Genomic DNA, 24,889 nt, shown 5'->3' with positions numbered 1-24,889 from the left:
AAAAAAAAAAAAAAAAAAAAAAAATAAAGAAAAAATATTGAAGAAAAATAAACAGCCATAACCCACTGCAGGGGTCCCAGTCCTGCAGGTGAAGGCAGCAGCCAGGCCCCAAGTGGCTCCCCAAGTGCCAGTCATGACCTTTGTAAAAAAGTAAACCTAGTGGCTCGTGGTTAAAAAAATTGGTGGCAGCTAGGATTCCCTCAAGGGCAGCATCCCATTCCAAGGCTGACCCAGGGGTGGGGGGTGCGAGAAGACTTACCTGGACACTGGACCCGCACAGTGGGCTCGGCAGGGGGCGTGGGCTGTACAGGACACTGCCAGCTGGTGGGGCCTCATGCTGTGGGAACTCCCCATCCATGGCGGGCCCCACTGACAGCATCAGGCAGCACCTTGACTGGGGCCACAGGGGCGTCTATCTGGGCTTCTTGCTCCGAGGTGGAGGCATCATGACCTAGGGAGAGACAAGACTGGTCACCCTCTGACCCCAATAGGCAAAAATTTCCCCCGGATCCCTGAGGACAAAGGACAGTAGGCAAGGGACAGGTAGGCCAGGTGAACACAGAGGGAGTGGGTCAAGGTTCCCTCTCAGGCTCTGCCTCAGCAATAAGACCCCATGGTCCATTCACCATACCAGCCACACACCCTGACTGCCCCACTTCAATGGGGGAGGAGGGAATGTGAGCTGAAGCTCCCAAACACCCTTTCCCCAGCAGCTATTCTGGGGATACAACCCTCACTTGGCCTCCATGCTCCAAATCCACAGGAGGCCCCCCCTACTGCCCTGGGCCCCTTCCTGGGGACATTGGTTCTGGATCTTCAGGAGGGCTGCCGACCCCGCCTCATTCTCTCCCTGCTGGTTAGAGCAGTGTCTCAGGCCACCTGGTCCACTGAATAACAAATAATGTGGCCCCAAAGGAGCCATGAGCTATGGGATCCTCGGTGTGAGGAGCGTCCCCTGGGCACCTGGCTTTGTGACGGGTACATCTGGCTAGGAGGCAGAGTTCAATTGTCCAACACCTCTGTGTTGAGGGCGCCCACCCAGGCCACAGGCCAGCCCTGGCCCTCTGCAGCCAGGAGAGGTATCTGGGGGAGTCAGGGCCAATCTGAGCCAGGAAGAGTCCCTAGACTTGGTTTGGGGTAAGGACACACAGCGTTCCCACTGAGAATGTCCTCATTCTCCAGGACTGGCGTAACCGGCCAGGAAAAGCCACAGGGTGACTCCAACCCCCCATGATTTTAATCTACCCTGTGCCCTGTGACTGAGCACCCTCATCCTGGGCCCCATCCTCACTAAACAGGGACCCCAGGTTTGCCAGCACGCTCCTCCGGGAGGAGGCCACGCCAGAACTTTAATCACCCAGGGAGGCAGGAAGGGGAGGCAGCCACCACTCCCAGCCAAGCCCTGAGTGAAGAAATCCTCAGGACTTCCAGTAATCACAGTCGCAAGAGCTGCTTGTGCAATCCTGCGGGGTAGTGGGGGGGGGGGCCTTCACTCTGAGCCCTGCTGGCCGTGCACCCCTCATCCTATGGCCCAGCTCCAGCCTCCGCCTGTCTGCTCAGGCCTTCAAGCTTATGCCTGATGATGAGACAACCCTTCCCACGCCCCCACAAAGGCCTGGACTCTTAGAAATGCTGGACACCTCCTAAATGCACCCTATAGGTTCCAGCAGGACAGACCTGATGAGAAGGCCTAGAAGCTGCAAGTGGAGACCCTGGGGTCAACCGCGATGAGCACAAAGCTACTGTGGTCTTCGCTGGTCCTTATAAAAATTTTGGGATCAGGCAGACAGGTCAAAGATTTGAATGGTTAGATAATTAAACAGCTCATGGCACCTTAGCTCCTGGAGCCTCCATTTGTTTATCTGAAGAATGAGTTTGGTCAGGGCTTTGTGGACAAGGCTCCTCAAGCCTTTAGCAGACTGCTGCCTTCACTGAGGTCCCAGGAAGTGCCTCGATTCAGGGACACCCCTTGAGGAAGGTCTACTCCCAGCACCTGGGACAGAAGGCAGATGCAAACCACCTCTACGCAATGAGGAAAGCTCATGGAGCTGACTGCAGGTTCACTCTCATCCCTTCTCTGTAGCAAATGCTCAGAACAGAATGTGTTCCCCTGCCTGAGACCCTCCCCACCACAACTCCCCCTTGCGGCAGCTACATCCTAAATAAAGCCGACCTTGCCTGACCAGGCAGTGGCTCAGTGGATAGAGCATCGAACTGGGATGCAGAGGACACAGGTTCAAAACCCCAAGGTTGCTGGCTTGAGCACAAGCTCATCTGGTTTGAGCAAGGCTCACCAGCTTGAGCACAAGGTTGCTGGCTTGAGCAAAGGGTCACTCAGTCTGCTGTAGTCCCCCCCTCCCCAGTCAAGGCACATATGAGAAAGCAATCAATGAACAACTAAGGTGCCTCAATAGAGAATTGATGCTTCTCATCTCTCTCCCTTACTGTCTGTCCCTATCTCTCCCTCTCTCTGTCACAAAATAAATAAAGAAATAAGCAAGCTGATCCTGTCCCACACAGGGTACTTCTAGGATCTGAGGCTATAGAGCCTGGCTGCTTTTTTGGAAAGCACCATCCAGAGCCTGTGAACAGGCATGGGGCAGAATCCTGAGCTATCCTTGGGGTACACTGTGCCCAGAGTACCCCCACCAGCAGGTCCATCCCCACACTCAACCCTCGTCCATGTCCCTCTGGCCTGCACAGCTCTTCCTGCCCGCCCCAGAAGCCCCTGTCCCAGGAACCACAGTTGGCCTGGCCGTGTCCACAAACCCCCTATGGAGCATGTTCTGAGTGGCAGCACCAGAAGTCCCAGTTAGGTATTTTGTCTTTACCTGCAGGCCAGCCATCACATTCCTTCAGAGAAAGTGGTTTGTCTACTACCGGGGAGGGCTGAAGATTCCTCTGGAAGCTAAAACCCAGAGGGCCGAGGTTAAGGAAGCTAAGACTGTGGAGCATGTGCATCCTCTCTGTGAAGACATGCGGGAGGAGGAGAGGCTGTGCCTTGGAAGCCAGGGTTAGGGCCCACGATCACAGTAGATGGGAGTATGAAGTAGTATGTCTGCTCGGACATCAACAGTTTCCCAAATCATTAAATACAGTTGCTACAGATCTAGTAATTCTGCTCCTAGGTGCTCACCTAGGAAAAAGGAAGACTCATGTCCACATAAAACCTGTACCTGGCCCTGGCCGGTTGGCTCAGCAGTAGAGCGTCGGCTTAGCGTGCGGAGGACCCGGGTTCGATTCCCGGCCAGGGCACACAGGAGAAGCGCCCATTTGCTTCTCCACCCCTCCGCCGCGCTTTCCTCTCTGTCTCTCTCTTCCCCTCCTGCAGCCAAGGCTCCATTGGAGCAAAGATGGCCCGGGCACTGGGGATGGCTCTGTGGCCTCTGCCCCAGGCGCTAGAGTGGCTCTGGTCGCAACATGGCGACGCCCAGGATGGGCAGAGCATCGTCCCCTGGTGGGCAGAGCGTCGCCCCTGGTGGGCGTGCCGGGTGGATCCCGGTCGGGCGCATGCGGGAGTCTGTCTGACTGTCTCTCCCTGTTTCCAGCTTCAGAAAAATGAAAAGAAAAAAAAGAAAAAAAAAAAAAACAACAACCTGTACCTGATGTCCACAGCAGCATAATTAAAACAGCCGAAAAGCAGAAAAAACTAAAGGGTCCACCAGCTAATGAATGAACAAATATGCCCATCCACACACTAAAAAAAGCAATTTTTTTTTCTTTCTCCTTTTTTTATTTTATTTTGGGAGTATGTTTATTAAAGCTGAGGACAGTGAAACAAGGAGGGACTTACGATATATGAAGCAACAGGAGAAAGAACAGGCAGGGTTACTTTGGCTCTCTAGAAATGTTATAGGAAAAATTGAGCCTAGGCAGGGCTGCTTTGGCTCACTGAAAAAATCAGAGGAAAGAGGGCCTTGAAGACAGGTTCGCGGGGTGAACCTGGGACAAGCTGCCACTGCCCGCTGCTTCCCTGGTTGCAAGTCTCATGGGGACCCTTTGAGTTTAGGAGATGCATGCCTGAGAAGGAAAAAGGCACGGGTGTGCTCCTGGGAAGGACAGCATTAGAACAGCAATTTTCCTTCTTTTTTTTTTTTATTAATTTTTAGAGAGGAGAGACAGAGAGAGAGAAGGGGGAGGGAGGAGCAGGAAGCATCAACTCCCATATGTGCCTTGACCAGGCAAGCCCAGGGTTTTGAACCGTCAACTTCAGCATTTCCAGGTCAACACTTTATCCACTGCACCACCGCAGGTCAGGCTAGAACAGCAATTTTCATGGCACACTAGTATGCCGCAAGAATTTCATTTATTTATTTATTTATCTATTTATTTTTGAGAAAGACAGGAAAGAGAGATGGGAACATGGAGCTGCTCTTGCATGTGCCTTGACCAGGGAATCAAACCAGCCACTTCCACGCTCTGGGACGATGCTCCAACTGAGCTATCCAGCCAGGGTTTAATATCTTTTTAATTTTCAGAGACAGAGAGAGGAAGGCAGAGAAGCACTCATCCATTGCTCCACTCAGTTGTGCACTCATTCGGGGCTTCCTGTGTGTGTCCTGACCAGGGACTGAACCTGCAACCTACCTTGTTGTTTAGTAAGATGCTCTTAAATGACTGAGCTAACTGGCCAGGGCCAAGAATTTTTAAAACATGCAAAACCTGACTATTTATTCAAAGGTATTGATCTCTTTTTTCTTAAACTGTCAAATAAAAAAATGACAACAGCCAACACAACACTAACCGTCCAGTGTGAATGAATCAAAAGTATACCCATTTTGTCAGATTGACAAAAATTTATTTTTTGGTATGCCACAGAATTTTAGTAATTAGTTTTATGTGTGCCATGAGATGAAAAAATTTGCTGTACTAGAATATTACTCAGCCATGAAAAGAAGTAAAACACTGTTATTCACAACAACATGGATGAACCTTAAACACATGATGCTCAGTGAGAAGCCAGACACAAAAGGCTACACAGTCTGTGATTCCATTTATGCGAAATGTCTAGAACAGGGAGACCCACAGAGACAGGAAGTGGGTTAGTGGGTGCCAGGGTGTGTGGGACAGAAGGCTGGGAAGAAGGGAGGGACACTATGCTCACTACCATCCTCACTCCTGCAGAGGCCACCCTTATGATGCCCCCTTCCTCTAACAGCCAGGTGCCCTGGTGCCTCCACAGCCTCAGGCTTCCTGCTCTCTGTCCCCCAAACACAACCTGTACCGTCCCCTCACATTCTGGCCTCTGCTGACTGCCCCTCAGTCCTAAGCTCTGGACCCTGCCCCAGCCCCTGAGCTCCAGAGTGTGAACATGTCATGTGCCAGATGGGGTATACCCGAGGCATAGTGCAGGATCTTGGGCACAAAGGTCAGAGTCAGATGGGTGTGCAGTGGGTCCAGTGAGTATTTTTAGAGTGAGTCTCATGACGAAAGAAGAGTGGGTGCTCCTAGCAAATAGGGGCCTACAGTCACCATTATGGTTTATGTTCACAGGACTTCCTTTTGAGATCAGGTTTTCAAATAAGTCATCACAGAAGACAAAGATCAAGGAATTAATGGCCTGGACAGGACCATTGGAGGTGAAAGGTTTGGTACAGCTTTACCCCCAGGACAGGTCACAGGTCTCACCCCACACTGAGCTCTCTGCTAGGTTGGCCCCTAAACACACTCTGAGCTGGCTGCCTGGACCCCCATCTGGACCCTGCGGGCTCATTACCTCTTCACATCCTTCAAAGCTAGAACAAAGCTGTCACCTTGGCGTGGCATCAGTGGGCAGCAGGGATCTGCTGGCCTCCCACAGGGTACAGGACAGCAGCTATTCTAGCCATCTCTCTCTCAGTCTCCAGGTGAAGGGCCCTGGGGTCCAGACAGGGGTGGAGCGGGGCTGGCTAGGGCTTCATGAGGCTCAGCTATTAGGGCAGAAGCCCTGACATGAGGCTTAGCTGGGCCTGACTTGGCTGACCAAGATGGTCTGGGAAGGAGGGCTGTCTGAAAAGTCCACAGAGCTGGATATGGGCAGCCCTTCCTCACCTCACAGGTCAGGGCCAGTCTAGAGTTAGTCTCCAGTGAGGGACTTAGGAAGGGAAAGGAGTACGTATATCCTGGAGAGGTTGCTCTGTTCCTAAAACAAAATGCTGGGCCGAGACGGGCAGCTGCGGGCAGAGAAGTCAAGCCAACAGAGTTCAGTATGGGTAAGACCCAGTAGCCTATCTTGGGGGCACCAGCTCTACACTAAGGTCCTGCCTGGGCTTAGGGGCACAGCTCAGTTCTTGAAGGGCACCCAAGGGGGCACTTGCCCCTGGATAGCCACCTCCATGGGTGGAACTAGATCCAAGGATAAAAGAAAGTTGTGAGGGCAGGGTCCTGGGGGACATGGCAGCTCTGGCTCTCTTCTTTCCAAAAGCCTTGGGAACCTATTGCTCTCCTACTGACCAATGAGGCCAGGGGGTACTCAGGTGGGATGCATGGGGACAAGACAGCAAAGGGGGAACACAGGGCCAGGGTGAGATCCCCAGGCCCAAGTGCCAACAGGGGGATGGATGCCAGCTGAGGACAATGGAGAACTGGGAATTTGGGAAGAAAAGTGGTTCAGGGGAATATAGGAGAACAGAGAAGGTATGCTAAAGTGACCAGTGACCCCCAAACTTTACATCCACTGGGAACCTGTGAATGGGTCCTCATTAGGAAATTGGGTCTTTGTAGATGAAATTAGTTAGAATGGGGTCATGCTGAATCAGAGTGGGCCTAATACAAACTGTTATCTTGTCCTCCTCCCCAGATCTGGACACATACAAATGGGAGAAAAGCCATGTGAAGACAGAGGTGAAGACTGGAGTGATGTGGCCACAAGCCAAGGGACGTCTAGAGCACTCAGAAGCTGGAAGAGGCAGGAAAGGCCCTCTACTATGGCCTTCAGTGTGAGCCTGACCCTGCTTCACCTTGATCTTGGACTTCTGGTTTCCAGAACTGGGAGAACACAAATCTCTCAGTTTCAGCTTCTAGTGTATAGTCAGTACAGCTGTGCCAAGATACTTGGACAGGAGCAGGAGGCAAACCCCAGCTGGAGCCACCCTGACCCTCAGCCTGAATCCCTGTGATGCCTGGAGACCAGGGCCAGGCTGGCACCAAACATGTAACCTCAAATTTCTACAAAGCCCCCAAGAAGTATCTGGAAATCAGCAGCCCAGAGATGCCAAATATGGCAGGGCCCCATGTGGGGCATGAATTGGGAGCTCAATCATCTGAGACAAGGACAGGGTAGGCCACTTGGAAGCCCCATCTGAGAGTGTAGGTGGCCAAGGGTCAAACTTCCAGTTCTGCACTCAATGTGGTAAAAGATGCACTCAGTGTGGTAAAAGATGGTCTGCAGGCCGTGGCCAGACAGGTCAGTTGGTTAGAGTGTTGACCTGATATGCCACGGTTCCAGGTTCAATCCCTGGTCAGGGCACATACAAGAATCAACCAATGACTGTATAAATAAATGGAAAAACAGGCACTGGTCAGTTGGCTCAGTGGTAGAGCGTCAGCCTGGCGTGCAGGAGTCCCGGTTCGATTCCCGGCCAGGGCACACAGGAGAGGTGCCCATCTGCTTCTCCACCCCTCCCCCTCTCCTTCCTTTCTGTCTCTCTCTTCCCCTCCCGCAGCCGAGGCTCCACTGGAGCAAAGTTGGCCCGGGCACTGAGGATGGCTCTGTGGCCTCTGCCTCAGGCACTAGAATGGCTCTGGTTGCAACAGAGGGACGCCCCAGATGGGCAGAGCATCGCCCCCTGGTGGGCATGCTGGGTGGATCCCGGTCGGAAGCATGCGAGAGTCTGTCTGACTGCCTCCCCGTTTCCAACTTCAGAAAAATACAAACAAAAACAAAAACAAAAACCCAAAAAACCCCTGGGCTTGCCTGACCAGGCGGTACGCAGTGGATAGAGTGTCGGACTGGGATGCAGAGGAACCAGGTTCGAGACCCTGAGGTCGCCAGCTTGAATGCAGGCTCATCTGGTTCAAGCAAAAGCTCACCAGCTTGGACCCAAGGTATCTGGCTTGAGCAAGGGGTTACTCGGTCTGCTGAAGGCCCACGGTCAAGGCACATATGAGAAAGCAATCAATGAACAACTAAGGTGTGGCAACGAAAAACTGATGACTGATGCTTCTCATCTCTCTCCATTCCTGTCTGTCACTTTCTCTGACTCTCTCTCTGTCTCTGTAAAGAAAACAACAACCAAAAACAAACAAACAAACAAAAAACCCTGGGCTTGCCTGGTCAGGGCACATATGAGATTAAATGTTTCCTGTTCCTCACCCCCTTCTCTCTCTCTCTAAAAATGAATAAATAAAAACTAAAAAAAAAAAACAACAAACCCAAATCACACAAATGCAGATCTGCCTCACCTGTGGTGGCACAGCGGCTAAAGTGTCGACCTGGAACACTGATGTAGCCAGTTCAAAATCCTGGGCTTGTCCAGTCAAGCCGTATACAAGAAGGAACTATGAGTTGATGCTTCCTGCTCACCCCCTCCTTTTCTCTCTCTCTCCTCTCTCTAAAATCAATAAATGAAATCTTAAAAAATATAATAACATGCAAAGTTATACAGCCTTCAGAAGGCCGAGCATCTTCTATGTGGGAGTCCTCTTCTGGAAAGTGCCTGCTCAGGTCTTGTGCTTATTTGTGGTCTTTAAAAAGCTTTAGATACACTAAGCTTATGTTTTTCTCTGACTCCTAGGTCTTCTTTCCCTGAGCGAATGTTGAGCCAAATCCTCATAATTTCCTGATCTTTTGACACCAACTTGTGCAATCTCTCTGGTTTCCATGTGAGGGCTCGATCGCCCCTCCTGGTACTTGTTACTCTCCCTATTTGACGTGTGGCAGATCTCCCAAACCAACCCCTCAGAGAGCCCCGAGCAGGAAAGCAGCTGGTGCTGCCCACAACCAGGTCACACAGTCCTAGGTCAGTGGCCTAAGCAGTCAGCATCCTCCTCAGGCTCCTTCTATCCAGCATGGTGCCAAGAACATCATGCAGGCCCTTTGCCCCAGCCTGAAGGGCATCAATGTCCTGCAGGAAGGGAAGGCCCTTCCTTGCTTTGGGCTGGGCTAGACCCTGTGCCCACTCTGGGAAATAAGCAGACCTCCAAATAGTAGCAAGAACACCAAGACCTGCCAACAGAACCTAGACTCATTTCTCCTGCTGTGACAAGTGACCACAAACTTGGCAGCTTAAAACGGCATAGTGGGCCCTCCCACAGTTCTGTGGGCTGAAAATCCAGGCCAGCCCACCACCTTGGCCTTGGAGCTTCCAAACCACCCATACACTGCGCCCTCTGGGGAGAAGCTATTTCTTTTTCTTTTTTTATTTTGTGTGTGTGTGTATGTGTGACAGAGACAGAGAGAGAGGGACAGATAGGGACAGACAGAAGGGAGAGAGGTGAGAAGCATCAATTCTTTGTTGGAGCACCTTAGTTGTTCATTGATTGCTTTCTCATATGTGCCTTGACCAGGAAGCTACAACAGACTGAGTGACCCCTTGCTCAAGCCAGTGACCTCAGGGTTTTGTTTGTTTGTTTTTTTGTATTTTTCTGAAGTTGAAAACGGGGAGGCAGTCAGACAGACTCCCGCATGCGCCCGACCGGGATCCACCCGGCACGCCCACCAGGGGGCGATGCTCTGCTGCAACCAGAGCCATTCTAGCATCTGAGTCAGAGGCCACAGAGCTATCCCCAGTGCCCGGGCCAACTTTGTTCCAATGGAACCTCGGTTGGGCTGCGGGAGGGGAAGAGAGACACAGAAAGGAAGGAGAAGGGGAGGGGTGGAGAAGCAGATGGGTGCTTCTCCTGTGTGCCCTGGTCGGAAATCAAACCCGGGACTCCTACACGCCAGGCCGACGCTCTACCACTGAGCCAACCGGCCAGGGCCAACCTCAGGGTTCTGAAGCTAGGTCCTCTGCGTCCCAGTCCGACGCTCTATCCACTGCGCCGCCACCTGGGCAGCCAGGAGAAGCTATTTCTGAGCTCATACAACTGCTGGCAGGACTGGATCTTGACTTCTGGAGGCCGCCTGCCCGTGTTCCCGTCATGTTCTGCCTATCTTCACAGCTAGCAGTAACATGCATGTCTCCTCAAACTTCTAGTATCTCACTTCCCTTCAGCCTCAAGTAGAAAAAGTTCTTACAAGGACCCTGTGATGACACTAGGCCTCCTGGGAATCCATGATCACTACCATCTCAGGATTCTCAATTTAATCCCATCTGCAAAACCCCTCTACCACATGAGGTGACATGTCCACAGGTCCTGGAACCAGGGCAGGGATGGCTCTGGGGCTGTTACTGAGATAGTAACAGCTGGTGAATGGACTACTAGGCAGCAAGGCCCCCAGCCCCAGTCAGTGACAGGCTATGGGGATGCAAGCCATGCTCCCCATAGATCTCTGGAGTAGCAAAGCCCAACCCTCTCTCTGGGGCACCTTCCTCCAGATTCTCATGGTGCTGAGAGCAAAGCTGCTCAGCTCGTTACCATTCAGCACCCCCCAGCTGTCCCTGACAGCTCCCACATACACCTAGGGTCTCATTCACCCTGAGTCCCCCTAAAGCAGTGGGCCAAGTTCCCAAGGGCCAGAATCTGATGAAAAACCTCCCAAAATGCCACTGGCCAGGCCAGCTCACGTATTCACTGGTGACACCAAGAGAGGTTCCCATGCCCTGAGTCACTAGCACCAAGCTCAGACCCACCCTGGGCCAGTTGGGGGTGAGAATGGACCTTATACCTCCACTTCATAGCTTCTAGGGTAGAACTATAACCCCAAACCACTAAGACCACTCTGGACCCTGCAGCAAGCCCTGCTGAGAGGTCTAGCCATACAGACCTGGCCACAGAAAAAAACCAAGGGCATGAGGGGGTCTGAGCGCAACTTCCCCTCCTGACACCTGTACTGTCCCACTCCCCAGATGTGACCCTTTCCTTGGTTTACCTCATGTGCAGAAGAAGGAGTCTTCTTACTATCCCAGACCCAGAGCCATGGGCTGCAGGTCACGAGTGAGAGAGGACACTCCTGCCGCCTGTGGGCTATCTCTGCTGCAGAGACTGCAGGTGAGTCAGGGCCATAAAAATTTACTGCCCCTTGGGACCCCAGCTGGACCCCTCCTTCTTCCCGCTATCCCAACTTCCTGTACCAGCGACCTTTCAACCTTGGAGTGGACTCCCAGGAAATGGGTGACAGCTTTCTAGGCTTGGACGCATTGCTTCCAGAACCTGGGAGCAAAAGAATCGAGGCCTCTTTCAGTTTCATTTGAGATTTACCCTAAGGGGATGGAGACCAATATGGCGGGACTCTGGGGGCCTGCTCTACATGACAATTGGGAAGGGTGCAACATGGCTGGAGGTTATTGCCTGAGCATGTTCTGGAAGTCAAGGGAACCCTATGTCTAGTACATAGCCTGGAGAGGTTCCTGCTGCAGGTGACAGGCTCAGAAGAGACTTCAGAAACATCAGAGATTGCAAGTGGGCCTTTTCTTATTTATTTTTTTTGCAAGTGGGCCTTTTCTTTTTTTTTTTTTTTTTTTTTTTTTTTTTTTTCATTTTTCTGAAGCTGGAAACGGGGAGAGACAGTCAGACAGACTCCCGCATGCGCCCGACCGGGATCCACCCGGCACGCCCACCGGGGGCGACGCTCTGCCCACCAGGGGGCGGTGCTCTGCCCATCCTGGGCGTCGCCATGTCGCGACCAGAGCCACTCCAGCGCCTGAGGCAGAGGCCACAGAGCCATCCCCAGCGCCCGGGCCATCTTTGCTCCAATGGAGCCTTGGCTGCGGGAGGGGAAGAGAGAGACAGAGAGGAAAGCGCGGCAGAGGGGTGGAGAAGCAAATGGGCGCTTCTCCTGTGTGCCCTGGCCGGGAATCGAACCCGGGTCCTCCGCACGCTAGGCCGACGCTCTACCGCTGAGCCAACCGGCCAGGGCCGCAAGTGGGCCTTTTCTTAACAGCCTCCTTGGCTTCTCTGGGCTGTGTCTCCTGTCATCTATCCTGGGAACACTCTTTATGCACTGTGGTCAGCACAGGAGGAGGGAACCCCCCACAAACTAACCCAGGAAGAGTTACATATAAATGGGTGAATTTGGGTGAGCACTCAGCATGACTCTGAGTTTACTATCCTCCCTGCCATCACCTGACCTCAGTGGGGAGGGGAAGTCCCAGTCAACCAGGAAAACCTACAGGAGGCCAGGGAAGTGCCAGCCCCCAGCCCACCGCTTCACACCAAGTCAGCTTCAAAAAGGAGCTGCTCTCAGGACCCCCTACCCCTAGATCTCCATCCACTCATGTTCCACCCAAGGCGACCCTGCACCAGGAGACCAGATCCCCTAGGAGCACCTCTTTTTTTTTTTTTTTTTAAAGAATTTTTTTTTTTTTTTTGATTTTTAGAGAGAGAGGAGAGAGAAAGAGAGAGAGAGAAGGGGGAGGAGCAGGAAGCATCAACTCCCATATGTGCCTTGACCAGGCAAGCCCAAGGTTTCAAACCGGCAACCTCAGTGTTCCAGGCCGACGCTTTATCCCACTGTACCACCACAGGTCAGGCTAGGAGCACCTCTTATAGGATGCACTGGTCAGGGGCAGAGCAGGGGCTTAACCCTAACCCTAACATTCTACAAAATGGGAGATGACACCTCTTCTGCTCTCTCCGTGGGGCCGAGGGAAGATGCCTGACAAACCACCCAGTGCCCGCATATGAGCTGGCAGTGAGGAGTCACTCAGACCACTCCTAGAGCCCACTCACCCCGTGGCCACAGCATGTGGGCATTGGAGGGGTGATAACAGGCCCTGTTTTTCATTTTTTAACACTTTGTTTAAAGAAGACACAAATTTGCCTGACCAAGCAGTGGCGCAGTGGATAGAGCGTTGGACTGGGATGCCAAGGACCCAGGTTCGAGACCCCGAGGTTGCCAGCTTGAGCAAAAAGCTCACCAGCTTGGACCCAAGGTCGCTGGCTTGAGCAAGGTGTTATTCGGTCTGCTGAAGGCCCGTGGTCAAGGCACATATGAGAAAGCAATCAGTGAAAAGCTAAGGTGTCGCAACAAAAGCTGATGATTGATGCTTCTCATCTCTCTCCGTTCCTGTCTGTCTCTCCCTATCTATCCCTCTCTCTGACTCTCTCTCTGTCCCTGAAAAATAAATAAATAAATAAATAAATAAACAAACAAACAAACATCCCTTAAAGAAGACACAATTCACATGCGGGAATTGTGACACAATTCACATCACTTCACCCATTACAGTGCATACCTCAGTGGTTTCTAGTACATTCACAGGGTTGTACAACCAACATCATTATCTTTTTTTATGTGTTTTTTAAAGATTTTATTTATTGATTTTAGAGAGAGAAAGGCAGAGAAGAGGAAGGAACAGGAAGCACCAACTGGCAGTTGCTTCTCGTATGTGCCTTGACTGGGCAAGCCCAGGGTCTTGAACTGGCAACCTCAGCCTTCCAGGTTGACACCTTATCCACTGCACCACCACAGGTCAGGCCAGCATCACTATCTAGTTTCAGAACATTCCATCACCCCAAAAAAGAAGCCTCATCCCCATCCACAATTACCCCATCCCTTTCCTAGTCCCTGACAACCATGAACCCACTTCCTGTCTATGTGGATTTGCCTACTCTGAAGAGTCACTTAAATGAGATCACTCATTGTATGATCTTTTGTGTCTGGCTTCTCACTGAGCATCATTCCGAAAGTTCATCCAGATTTTAGAACATTAGTAAAAGGTCTTGCCTCTGCTACCCCAGTGGTTCTGGTAGTCCCAGGACAAATGATGGAGCCCCAGCAGCAAAAACCACAGTTCAACCCCTTGCCAGGTAACTCAGTTGGTACCTCAGATGGCAGGTATCTCAGATGGTTAGAGTGTCATCCTGATACACCAAGGTTGTGGTTTGATTCCCAGTCAGGGCACGTAAAAAAATCAACCAATGGCCTGACCAGGTGGTGGCACAGTGGATAGAGCGTCAGTCTGGGATGCACAGGACCCAAGCTCAAAACCTCGAGGTTGCTGGCTTGAGTGCAGGGTCAATGGCTTGAGTGTGGGGTCATAGACATGACCTCATGGTCACTGGCTTGAGCAAGGGGTCACTGGCTTAGCTGAAGCCCCTCAGTCAAGGCACATATGAGAAAACAATCACTGAACAACTAAGGGGCCACAATGAAGATTCGATGTTTCCCATCTCTTCCTTCCTGCCTGTCTGTCGCTGTCTGTCTCTCTCTCTAAAAAAAATAAAAATAATCAACCAATGAACACATAAATAAGTAAAACAACAAGTCAATGTTTCTCTGTCTCTCTCTCTTTTCCTTTTCTTCACTAAAATGAAGGAAGGAAGGAAGGAAGGAAGGACAGTTCAAGCCTTCACCTGAGTTACCTGCCTGCCAGCAGGGCAGCCAAACCTCCCAGCAAGAGAAGCAGGAAACCTCAGGGCAGTTGTCACCATCAGCAGGACAATAAAAGAAGTTTGCTTTCTGTCTCAGCCCTTCTCAGGCCACTCATGTGGGATTGACTTGCCAGTGGCAGGAGGAAAAGGGTAGTTCCAAAGGACAGGCACTGGGGATTCCACTCAGGAGAGAGGAGCCCCAGGGACACCAACACTTGAAGTCACACCTGAGCACGGGCAGAAGGGGAAGATGGGGTCAAGCAGTACCCATGCCAGGCCTAGACTAGGTCTGGATGACCACGTTCTCTGGCTACACCCAGTGGCCTGCCATGCCCAGTCTCCTTGCAGTTTGACCACACTACTCTGTGCCGAGAAAAAAGAGGCTGGAGATGTGCCAAGCCTGTCTACTACAAACTGCACACACATACAACACATGCATGCATGTGCACTCACACATGACATACATGGTCATGTACCCTCTCAAATGTACACATGTAATTCACATGCACTCACACACATGAAAGCCCACTTACATATATATAACACAATAGACATGGTCGTAGACATACATGCACTCGTGAACACAACACACATGCTCACACACAATATGCACATAGGTTCACATGTACTCGTGTGTACATGCATGTACCACACACATCTTCAAACAAAACCTTCACTTGTACACTTATGCACAGACACACATGCAGACCCTGGGACTGTGTTGGCACCATAGGAAGCTGCCTCTGCATTTAGCAGTGTCAGCTTTGTGCTTTGTTTACACTCTGAAATTGTGACCCCCACCATGCTAGCAGAAAAGATTTCATCAAGCAGAGGCCATCGTGGGGGGGAGGCAGCCTCTGGGGACTGGACACAGTTGCCTCTTTATTCCTGAGCAAGTTCACTCACATGGCCAGAGCCCTGTGCTGGGTCAGCGTTTCCGGCCAGCCGGACAGGATAGGCATCTGAGACTTTGCTAGAACTGAGCTGGGCCTGCCCAGATTGGTCACACCCTGGTGGGGGACAAGAGTGTGGACTTTAGGGGTCTGGTTGCAGTTCCCTCCAGGTGGGGCCAGTGACTGGCCCAAGGTCACACAGCTGGAGAACTATAACCCTGGGCTGCCCCAACCTCCCCCTGCCCACCTGTGGCCAGCCTCACTAGCATCAACTTCAAAACCAATTGCCCTCCCCTGGAAAGCCAGACACTCATCTGACCCCAGGGCTCCCCCACCCCTCTGCCAGAGCACAGATGTCTACACACACACACTAGGAGGTGTGAACAGATATCTCCCCAGAAATTCAAGAACTAAACAAAAGCGCCCTCATGCCTTCTGAAACCCCAGAGCACCTTCCCCTAGGTCCTGGCACTGCTTTGTCCTTGCAGACAGTGTCTTGCACTCAGGGAGCTCCTTAGGCCACCTGCCTGTGTCTCTCCCACCGTAGGGGACTCTGGGCCCCTCCCCTCTCCTGCCCTTCCCCAGCCAACCCACCCAGCAGCCCAGATTTCACACTCAGTGTTCTCCACAAGGACTTGAGGTAGATGACACTATGGTGACAGTGGCCCCAAGCAGATAGCCCTGAGCAGCCATCACCCACTTCTGGGACCTCCCCTGGGAAAATCCAGGGTGCTTGGAAAAAAGGACACACATGGGCTGGCCAATGGGGCCCCAGGTCAGTCTCAGGCTCAAAGAAAGCACCATTCCTCTGCTCAGGGGGTCCACAGGACATACTGCCTCCCAGCAACCAGACACTCAGTGCTCAAGGCAGAGAAAAATCACTGCAGGGTCAGTTTCAGCCCTGGACTACCCAGGTTGGAAGGAAGGGCCAGCTTCACATCTATTGACTGAGGCCAGCCTCTGACCCATCTCTGGTGTTTCAATGCCTATGTTAGGCAGCCTTTCTTTCCTCCAGCGTCTGAAGACCCCAGGGCCCTAGCCCTTTTTTCCTTGAACCTTTCCAAAGCACCTACAAGACAGACTCACCCTGCCCTGCAGCAGGTAGGCAGGTTCCCAACTAAACTCAGTCCAACACCAGCTCTCTTTTCACACCCTGAAATTCCCCCCTACCAAAGTGCCAGCAAGCTTTATCACAGCCAGCTTCCAGCACTCTCCTGTACTAAGTGCAAACAGAGGGCACTAAACCTAGCGGGGGGTGGGCAGTGTGGACCAGCAGGACATCAGAGCAGGTGGGTTTAAGGCATATTCCAGGAAACAGAAGCAGGGATTGCCCCAGACACACCTCTACTCAGTTCTTTTTCCCTTTGTAGAAGCTTAATAATGTTATGCAGAGAGACACCCACCCACCGCTTCCCTGGCTGCTGCCTGGCTGTCCACGCCCAGTCTCTGCAGGCCCCACCAGCCTCCTGTTCTGGAGTTCTGGGCTGCTGGAAAGAAGCTCTGATAGGCAGGACCTGCCTGGCAGCCTTACTTTCCCCATCCACCCACACAAACTGCTCCTCTGCTCATCTCTGGGGTGGGGGACATCTCTGCACCCCCACCCACCCACCCACCCCTGTCTCTCCTTGGCTGCCAGGTTTCACTGCCAGTTCTGGGTGACACTCCCACCTCATCAAGCTCTGCCAGGTCAACTGATACTAGCAAAGAAGGCCCTATCCCAAAGCCAAGGTTGTCTGCCCTTCTTGGAGCGCTGGGGACAGGAGCCAGAAAAGGAGGGGTCCTCGGGAGAGGGACACTGAGGAAAAACGTGAAGGAAACCCCAAGGAGTCTGGGGTCAGTAGTCACCAAGATGGGAGAGCTCAAGGGCCCCCCAGAAAGAGAGGGGCTAGGTCACGGAGGTTGAGGGTCACAAGGAGGAAGGGGTCACGGAATCAAGGAGGAGCGGTCAGAAGGTGGGGTATCACAATGTTCGCCGATAAATGCAAAGTCAAGGGTCGCCAAAGAAGTCAAGTTCAGGGTCAGCAAGAAGTGCGGGGTAGGGGGTCACCCAAAAGGAAGAGATCAGGGAATCACCGATGAGCTGGGTAGGGGCTCGCTACGGAGGCGCGTCGGACAGGGGTCACAGAGCAGCGCATGGTCGGGGGTCGCCGGGAAGGGCGGAGACAAGCAGCCGCGCTCCCCCCGCCCGCGGCCCTGGAATCCCGGAAACCCGGCCCGGCATGCCCGGGCCCACGCGGGCTAGGGAGCGAGGCTTCGACCGAGCTAGGGTGGCGGAGTCAGGGCGGGGGTCTGGCCGGCCGCGCCTCACCTCGTACCCGGGTCCGGCCGCCTCCGTTTCTCTGAGAACGCCGCGGCCGCACTCACTTCCGGGTTTCAGGCGCCATCTTGGGGACCTCGCGCACTTCCGGCCATGCCGCGGGGCGGGGCCTCTGGTGGGCGGACCGTGGGCGTGGTGCCGACCTTGGCTCTTGAGCCGGGTGAGGGGCTGGGACTTCCTGGGCTCTGGATTTGAATTCTAACCCCGCCACCTACTGACGAGACCCTGGCGCGTAGCTTACCTTTGGGAGCCTCAGTTTCCTTCTCTACAACCTGAGTATAAAACCAACCACTCTGACCTCCAGGCGTTTGCACGGGCTGTGCCCTCCCCTGATGCACTCTCACCCCGACCTTAAACCACTGGGGTTCTTGTACAACCCAGATCTTGCCTCTAAAGCCCACTCCTCAGAGACTTCCTTACAACCTTCTGAAGCATCCCCTGGCCACACAGTCATGCTTCCTCACTTGATTGTCTCCCCACCAATAGTAATTGGCTCATTAATCTGTCTTCCTACCCGAATAGGCGTTCTAGGACCCTGGACCCCCAACATGGAGCCTGGCACTTGCTGGACAGGGGCGGTGGAGGGGTGGGGTGGGGTGGGGGCTAGAAAGTCCCAGGGGCCCTCCGGGCGGGGCCTTCCCAGATAGCCGATTTCTCTTGTGTGGAGTGCTGGGCCACGGGGACCTGAATGGCTCCCTGTTGGCTCCCTTCCCATTAGGGCTTCCAGAAGCCTGACACAGACAGGATTTTTGGCACTGCCAGGAAGAAGGTGGAGCCAGGCCCTGGCACGGAATGCAGTTTTCCTGTCTTGAGTCCACTGGACCCATCATGAGGTGGGCTGACCAGTTCAGGCAGATCTAGTGCAGGAGGCACAACTCCCTCCCCCACTGGGTTATCAGCAATGAAGGTGCTGCCTCCCTTTCCCTGAACCCGGTACCTCACCACCAGCCAGTCCAGTCCAACACCCTGATATTACAAGTTACCTCTCCATGTGCTTGTTTATTCATTCAGTGAAGTGTGTGTGAGTGTGTGTGTGTGTGTGTGTGTGTGTGACAGAAACATAGGGACAGACAGAAAGGGAGAGAGATAAGAAGCATCAATTCTTCATTGTGGCACCTTAGTTGTTCATTGATTGCTTTCTCATATGTGCCTTGATGGGGTGGGGGCTACCGCAGAGTGAGTGACCCCTTGCTCATGCCAGTGACCTTGGGCTCAAGCCAGCGACCTCCGGGTTTCAAACCTAGGTCCTCTGTGTCCACCACCTGGTCAGGCCACTATCCACTGCACCACCACCTGGTCAGGCCATTCAGTGAACTCTTATGGATGCTGCTCTGTGCCTGAGCGTTGAGCTGAGCAAAGCTGGGGTCCCAGAGAGAACTCAGTTCTCAGCCCTGCCCTCAGAAAGCTCCCAGTCTAGGAAAGACAGCCAGTACCAGGCCTCGTCAGGCCTGGGGCCCAGGGAAGGGTGATGTTTCTGCCTAAGGTATCATGGAGGGCTACAGGAAGGAGGGCATGCTGACACTGGGGCTTTGAAGTTTAGGAGTTTGCCAGACAGACAAGAGAAAGAATAGTAGTCTAGGCAAAGTATAAAAGCTGTTCAAAGGACTGGTCTGATAGGGAAAAGAGCATGTTTAAAATCTATCTGCTGCCCTGGCCGGTTGGCTCAGTATCAGAGCATAGGCCTGGCATGCAGGAGTCCCGGGTTCGATTCTCGGCCAGGGCACACAGGAGAAGCGCCCATCTGCCTCCCCACCCCTCCCCCTCTCCTTCCTCTCTGTCTCTCTCTTCCCCTCCCGCAGCCCTGTTTCCAACCTCAATACAAAAAATAAACAAACAAACAAACAAACAAATAAATTCCAACGGCTTCTTTTAAAAAAAAAATCTATCTGCTAGTGCCTGACCAGGTGGCACTCTCTCTCTCTTTCTTTCTCTCTCTCTCTCTTCCCCCTCCTGTAGCCAAGGCTCAATTAGAGCAAATTGGCCCCAGGTGCTGAGGATGGCTTCATGGCCTTCGCCTCAGGTGCTAAAATGGCTCCAGTTGCAATGGAACAAGGGTCCCAGATGGGCAGAGCATCACCCATTAGTGGGCTTGCTGGTTAGATCCCAGTCGGGGCGCACGTGGCAGTCTGTCTCTGTCTCCCTTCCTCTCACTAAAATAAAAATATTTTTCAAAATTAAAAATAAATATTTTTTTAGCCTGATCTGTAGTGGTGCAGTGGATAAAGCATCGACCTGGAATGCTGAGGTCGCTGGTTTGAAATCCTGGGCTTGCTTAGTCAAGGGGCATATGGGAGTTGATTCTTCCTGCTCCTCTGCTCCTCCCCCCTTCTCTCTCTCTTTCTCCCCTTTCTAAAATGAATTAAAAAAATTTTTTTAATTAGCCTGACCAGGCGGTGGCGCAGTGGATAGAGCGTCGGACTGGGATGCAGAGGACCCAGGTTCGAGACCCCGAGGTCGCCAGCTTGAGCGTGGGCTCATCTGGTTTGAGCAAAAGTCTACCAGCTTGAGCCCAAGGTCGCTGGGTCCAACAAGGGGTTACTCGGTCTGCTGAAGGCCCGCGGTCAAGGCACATATGAGAAAGCAATCAATGAACAACTAAGGTGTTGCAAGCGCAATGAAAAACTAATGATTGATGCTTCTCATCTCTCTCCGTTCCTGTCTGTCTGTCCCTGTCTATCCCTTGCTCTGACTCACTCTCTGTCTCTGTAATAAATAAATAAATAATATTTTTAAATTATAAAAAAATAATAAAAAATTTTAAATTTAAAAATTAAAAAAATATCAAATTGAGAAACAGACGTTAAAGAATCAAAGGGATGAACAAGCCAGTTTGGAATAGGGAGGGCATCTGATTGCATTTTCCCAGTTCCTCCCACACACCACCAGCCATATAATTTTCAGGGACCAATGAAAAAGGACAAAACAGGGTCCCTTGTTCAAAAAGAGTTCAGAATTTCAAGGTGGCAACAGCAGAGATTAAATCAAGTAGGGGCTCCTGAACCCTGAACACAGAGCCTGGGCAAAGCCCAAGTCACAATGCACAAGACCAGCCATGCTCCCACCATGGCCTTTGGAGGCAGGGACTGGTGTTACCTGCATTTTGCTGGTGAGGAGACCAAGGCGCAGGACTGAAGTTACCATGAGTGGTGAGCAGGCATGGACTTGACCTCTGCCATGTCCACCTTGGAAAACCACAAGGTGTTTATGGGTAATTTTGCCTGAAGTGGGGGCAGCAGAGGGTGGGTCCAGCCATCTCAGCATAGAAGAATCTGCCAAGTCTGGGGATGTCTAGGGAATTAGTCAGATTCGGGAATTTCCAGGGAATCACAAGAGGCAGCCTAGGAGAGCAGAAGGGACATGGTTCTGGAATTTCAGACCTAGCTCTGGTGCAGTGGGTTTGCATGCTCTGAAACCCTAGAAAGTTATTTTATGTCTCTGGGCCTGTTCTCCACCTGTAAAATGGGAATGGTGATGATAATAATAGCTGCCTTTAAAGATGTTCAAACAGCCTGACAAGGTGGTGGCGCAGTGGATAGAGCATCAGACTGGGACGCGGAGGACCCAGGTTCGAAACACCAAGGTCTCTGGCTTGAGCGCAGACTTATCTGGTTTGAGCAAGGCTCACCAGCTTGAGCCCAAGGTTGCTGGATTGAGCAAGTGGTCCCTCGGTCTTCTGTAGCCCCCCAGTCAAGGCACATGTGAGAAAGCAATTAATGAACAACTAAGGTGCCACAACAAAGAATTGATGTTTCTCATCTCTTTCCCTTCCTGTCTTTCTGTCTGTCTGTCTGTCTCTCTCTCTCTGTCACAAAAAAAAAGGAGCCTGACCTGTGGTGGCGCAGTGGATAAAGCGTTGACCTGGAAATGCTGAGGTCGCCGGTTCGAAACCCTGGGCTTGCCTGGTCAAGGTACATATGGGAGTTGATGCTTCCAGCTCCTCCCCCCTTCTCTCTCTCTCTCTCTCTCTCTCTCTCTCTCATCTTTCCCTCTCCTCTCTAAAATGAATAAATAAAAAAAAAAAAAGGAAAAAAAAAAAAGATGTTCAAACAGCTAAGTAAGCATGCCTAGTATTTAGCCATTAGCATGTCTGCGGATGATGCTTCTAGACCACAGGGTCACCTACGTGAACACTCAACAGTTACACGTGCTCAAGGCTCCATCTGCCAGTGGGGACAATGCTCACAGAAGGCCAGAGCTCCCCCCAGGCACCGTGACCAGGTTCATGGAAGTAAGGTTGCCAGATAAAACACAAGATTCTCAGTTATATTTAAACTGCGGGTACACGAAGAGTAATTTTTTAGTGTAAGTACATCCCAGATAATATTTGGGACATACTTAAATAGCCTCCATCCATCTGAAATTCACAACAACCCAGGAGTGCTGTTTTTTATTGGTGAAATTGGGAGACCCAACATGGGGAGACCAGAGACAGAAATGGGGTCCCAGAGCCAGGCCAGGAGAGACCTGGGGAAGCAGCTGCTTCTCTCTGAGTCTCAGTGTCCCCGGTGCTAAACAGATATGATCAGAAGAGCCAACACACAGACAGGAGAGGATGTATAGTGGGCTCGTGTTGCAGGTCAGCTGTTTTAATTACTTCAAACACCAGAAAACTTCAGACAGACCTGAAGGTTGGCTCTCTGGGGGCTTCCCTGTGAACCCACAAGATTCCCTCAATTTCCCCATCTGGGAGCTGCCACTGATTAGATTCCCCAGCCTCAGTTTCCCTTCTGAGAAGTGCTGCCCTGTAGCTCCCCCTATTATCAGCCTCAGTTTCCCTCCTGGGATGGACTCCAGGGATATGCCCATCTTTAAGTCAAGGAGACAGAGGCAGCATAGCACAGGCCCAGGGAGTCGGGACTATTAGACTTGGGCAGGTAAGGCGGGGCCTGAGCTGGGGGCAGGGACAAAGCTACTTCCTGTTTCTCCACATTCTGGAAAGTCCCGGGCGTTCCTGGTCAGTGGGAGCACCTCCCTCCTGGCTGCTCCCGGGCCTGGGTACCTCACCACTTCTCCTTTCCACACCCACTTCCCTTCGCTGTCCCCCTTACCCCGGCCAGCATCTCCATTCCTGCCCACCCGTTCCCGCTCCTCCTCCTCTTCTTCTTTCCCATCCCTTCTCCCATGCCCCTCTTTTCTCTTCCTCTCTAGCATCAGTCACACCCTTCTCATGGTGCAGAAGAGGAGACTGAGGCAAGAACAGCAGGGACTGCCCAGGTCACACAAGCCATTCTGTGGCTCTTGTCTTCACCCCTCTCTTTCCTTCTTTCCCTCTCCCTCTCTGTCTTTTTATCCATCTCTTGTCAGTTTGTGCAACCTCTATCTCTGTCTCTGGCTACCCTCTCTCCCCTTCCCTAGCTGAGCCTGTCCCACCTGGTTGAGCCACCACGCCCTCCCCGTATCCTGGCCCACCTGCCACTTGCCCTGAGGTGTCCGCAGGTGGCTCTGGCTGGCGGGTTGCTGCTCCCTTGGCGCTGTCCTGGCCTTGTCTGAGCCCCGAGCACGATCCTGCCAGGCCTGGCCAAGGCTGCCTCTAAGCCAGGACAACTTCAGGGAACAGCGAACCCGTCTGACAGGTTTGAGATCCGCCCCTGACAGGCCCTCCTGCCTCTGGCTGAGGCTGGGCCACTCTGGCTGCAGGAGGTTAAATGTGACACCTGACAGAGCACCCCCCAGGCTGGGTGAGGGCTGGGTCCTGAGGGTGGGGTGCAGGCAGGAAAGAGAAGGAAGATCAGCTGTCTACCAGTCAAACCCAAAGGGGAAGGAGTGTTAGGAAGAGGGCAAAGGCCTGGGGTGTGGGGGGTGAGCATCAGGGAGCAGGGTAGTGAGGCTGCAAAGGAAGTGGGGTCATGGGGCTCCCAGAGATAGGGTGAGGCCTTTATCCTGGGGGCAGTAGGGAGCCAGGAAGGTTATGGAGCAATGGAGTGGTATGATCAGGGTGAGTCTGGAGATCACTGGCTCTGCCCACATGGTCTTGACAAGGTAGGGCTGAGGGGCCACATCTCTGAAACTCATCTGGTGGCAAGACCAAGACTGTGGAGGTTAATCTGCTGCCTGAAACCAAGAAAAGGAGTCAGACTTTTGATTTCTTTCTATTAAGGGCCCATGATGAGCCAGGCTGGAGCTAAAGAAGAGTTCAGGTTGGGGAGGGGTGAGTACCCTCAGTATGCACCCTCACTCCTCAACACCACACCAAAGGGACTCAGCTTGGCCTTGTCCCTGTATGATGAGGAGTTATGGGGGATTTGAAGCCCAGAAGAGCTGCAGCTAAGGTGTGTGTGTGTGTGGGGGGGGGGGGGGGTGCAGGTGATCACAAGAGGAGGTGGGCCAAAGGGTGAGGGAGGCCACACATCCATCTGAGAAGCATTTACTGGGTGCCTTTTGGGGTCAGGCGCCAGGCACACAATAGAAAACAGAGCCTACCCCATGATGTTCCCTGGCCACAAGGGAGTGGGATATCCCTACAGGACAGGGCATTGATGTATTAGTCCTTCCTGGTCCTTCCATTGATGTGTTAGCTAGTTTCTGTAACATGACTACCAGGTGAGGGTCTGAGAAGTTGAATAGAGCCCCCTCCCCCAGCACTGATGTCACCTGCACTGGGACTTCCTGAACCTTCACCTTGGATCTGCCCAGCCCCACAGGGAAATTCCAGGACAGCCAGGCTGGGTGACTCAGATTCTGGCCTTTCCTCTGCAGATTGTGATGGGGATGCCCTAACTGGGGCTGGGGAATCCGGCTTCTTCTATAGCCACTGGGACACCTGACAGAGCACCCCCCAGGCTGGGTGTGACTGGCAGAGTGGAACTTTAGCAGCAGAGCACCAGAAATTAAGACTTGCAGGGTTCGAATCCCAGCTCTACCACCCAGTAGTGATGTGACCCCAAGCAAGTTACTTAATCTCCCTGTGCCTCGTTTTCCCATCTACCAAATGTGAACAATCATAATAACTCCCTTGGAGGGTTTTTGTGAGAATTTGTTGAGGATCAGCATGTGTTCAGTGTTTGGAGCAGGGCTTGGGATGTGGTGTGGACTTTATGATAAAATGTTTAAAAAGACAAATTCAGCCTGACCAGGCAGTGGCGCAGTGGATAGAGCATAGGACTAGGAAGCGGAGGACCCAGGTTCGAAACCCTGAAGTTACCAGCTTAAGCTCGGGGTCGCTGGCTTGAAGCCCAAGGTCGCTGGTTTAAACTCAAGGTCACTGGCTTGAACAAGGGATAATTTGCTCTGCTGGAGCCCCCAGTCAAGGCACATGTGAGCAGGCAGTCAACGAATAACTAAGGAG

General features: G+C 52.5%; 1 protein-coding gene across 5 annotated transcripts in view; it reads right to left on the bottom strand.

Annotated features, from left to right (window-relative positions):
- SBNO2 (strawberry notch homolog 2) overlaps nucleotides 1-23,173 on the bottom strand; it is a 70,827-nt gene extending 47,654 nt beyond the window's left edge. The window contains exons 1-2 of one of the 5 annotated variants that reach the window (XM_066277739.1): nucleotides 23,014-23,173; nucleotides 260-451 (exon numbers count right to left, since the gene is read on the bottom strand). In XM_066277739.1, the coding sequence (XP_066133836.1) occupies nucleotides 260-379 (120 nt within the window). In that variant the 5' untranslated portion in view covers nucleotides 380-451; nucleotides 23,014-23,173. Of the gene's footprint in view, nucleotides 1-259; nucleotides 452-10,951; nucleotides 10,976-17,595; nucleotides 17,811-23,013 lie in introns of those variants that run through there. The other 4 variants (XM_066277750.1, XM_066277756.1, XM_066277733.1 and 1 more) reach the window with 4 other exon arrangements.
- Between the last annotated feature and the right edge of the window lie 1,716 nt (nucleotides 23,174-24,889).

The sequence above is a fragment of the Saccopteryx bilineata genome, chromosome 1, assembly GCF_036850765.1.
Source record: "Saccopteryx bilineata isolate mSacBil1 chromosome 1, mSacBil1_pri_phased_curated, whole genome shotgun sequence".
Classification (NCBI taxonomy): Eukaryota; Metazoa; Chordata; class Mammalia; order Chiroptera; family Emballonuridae; genus Saccopteryx; species Saccopteryx bilineata.
The sequence above is the reverse complement of the archived record's forward strand: the minus strand, read 5'-3'. Positions and strand labels throughout refer to the sequence as shown.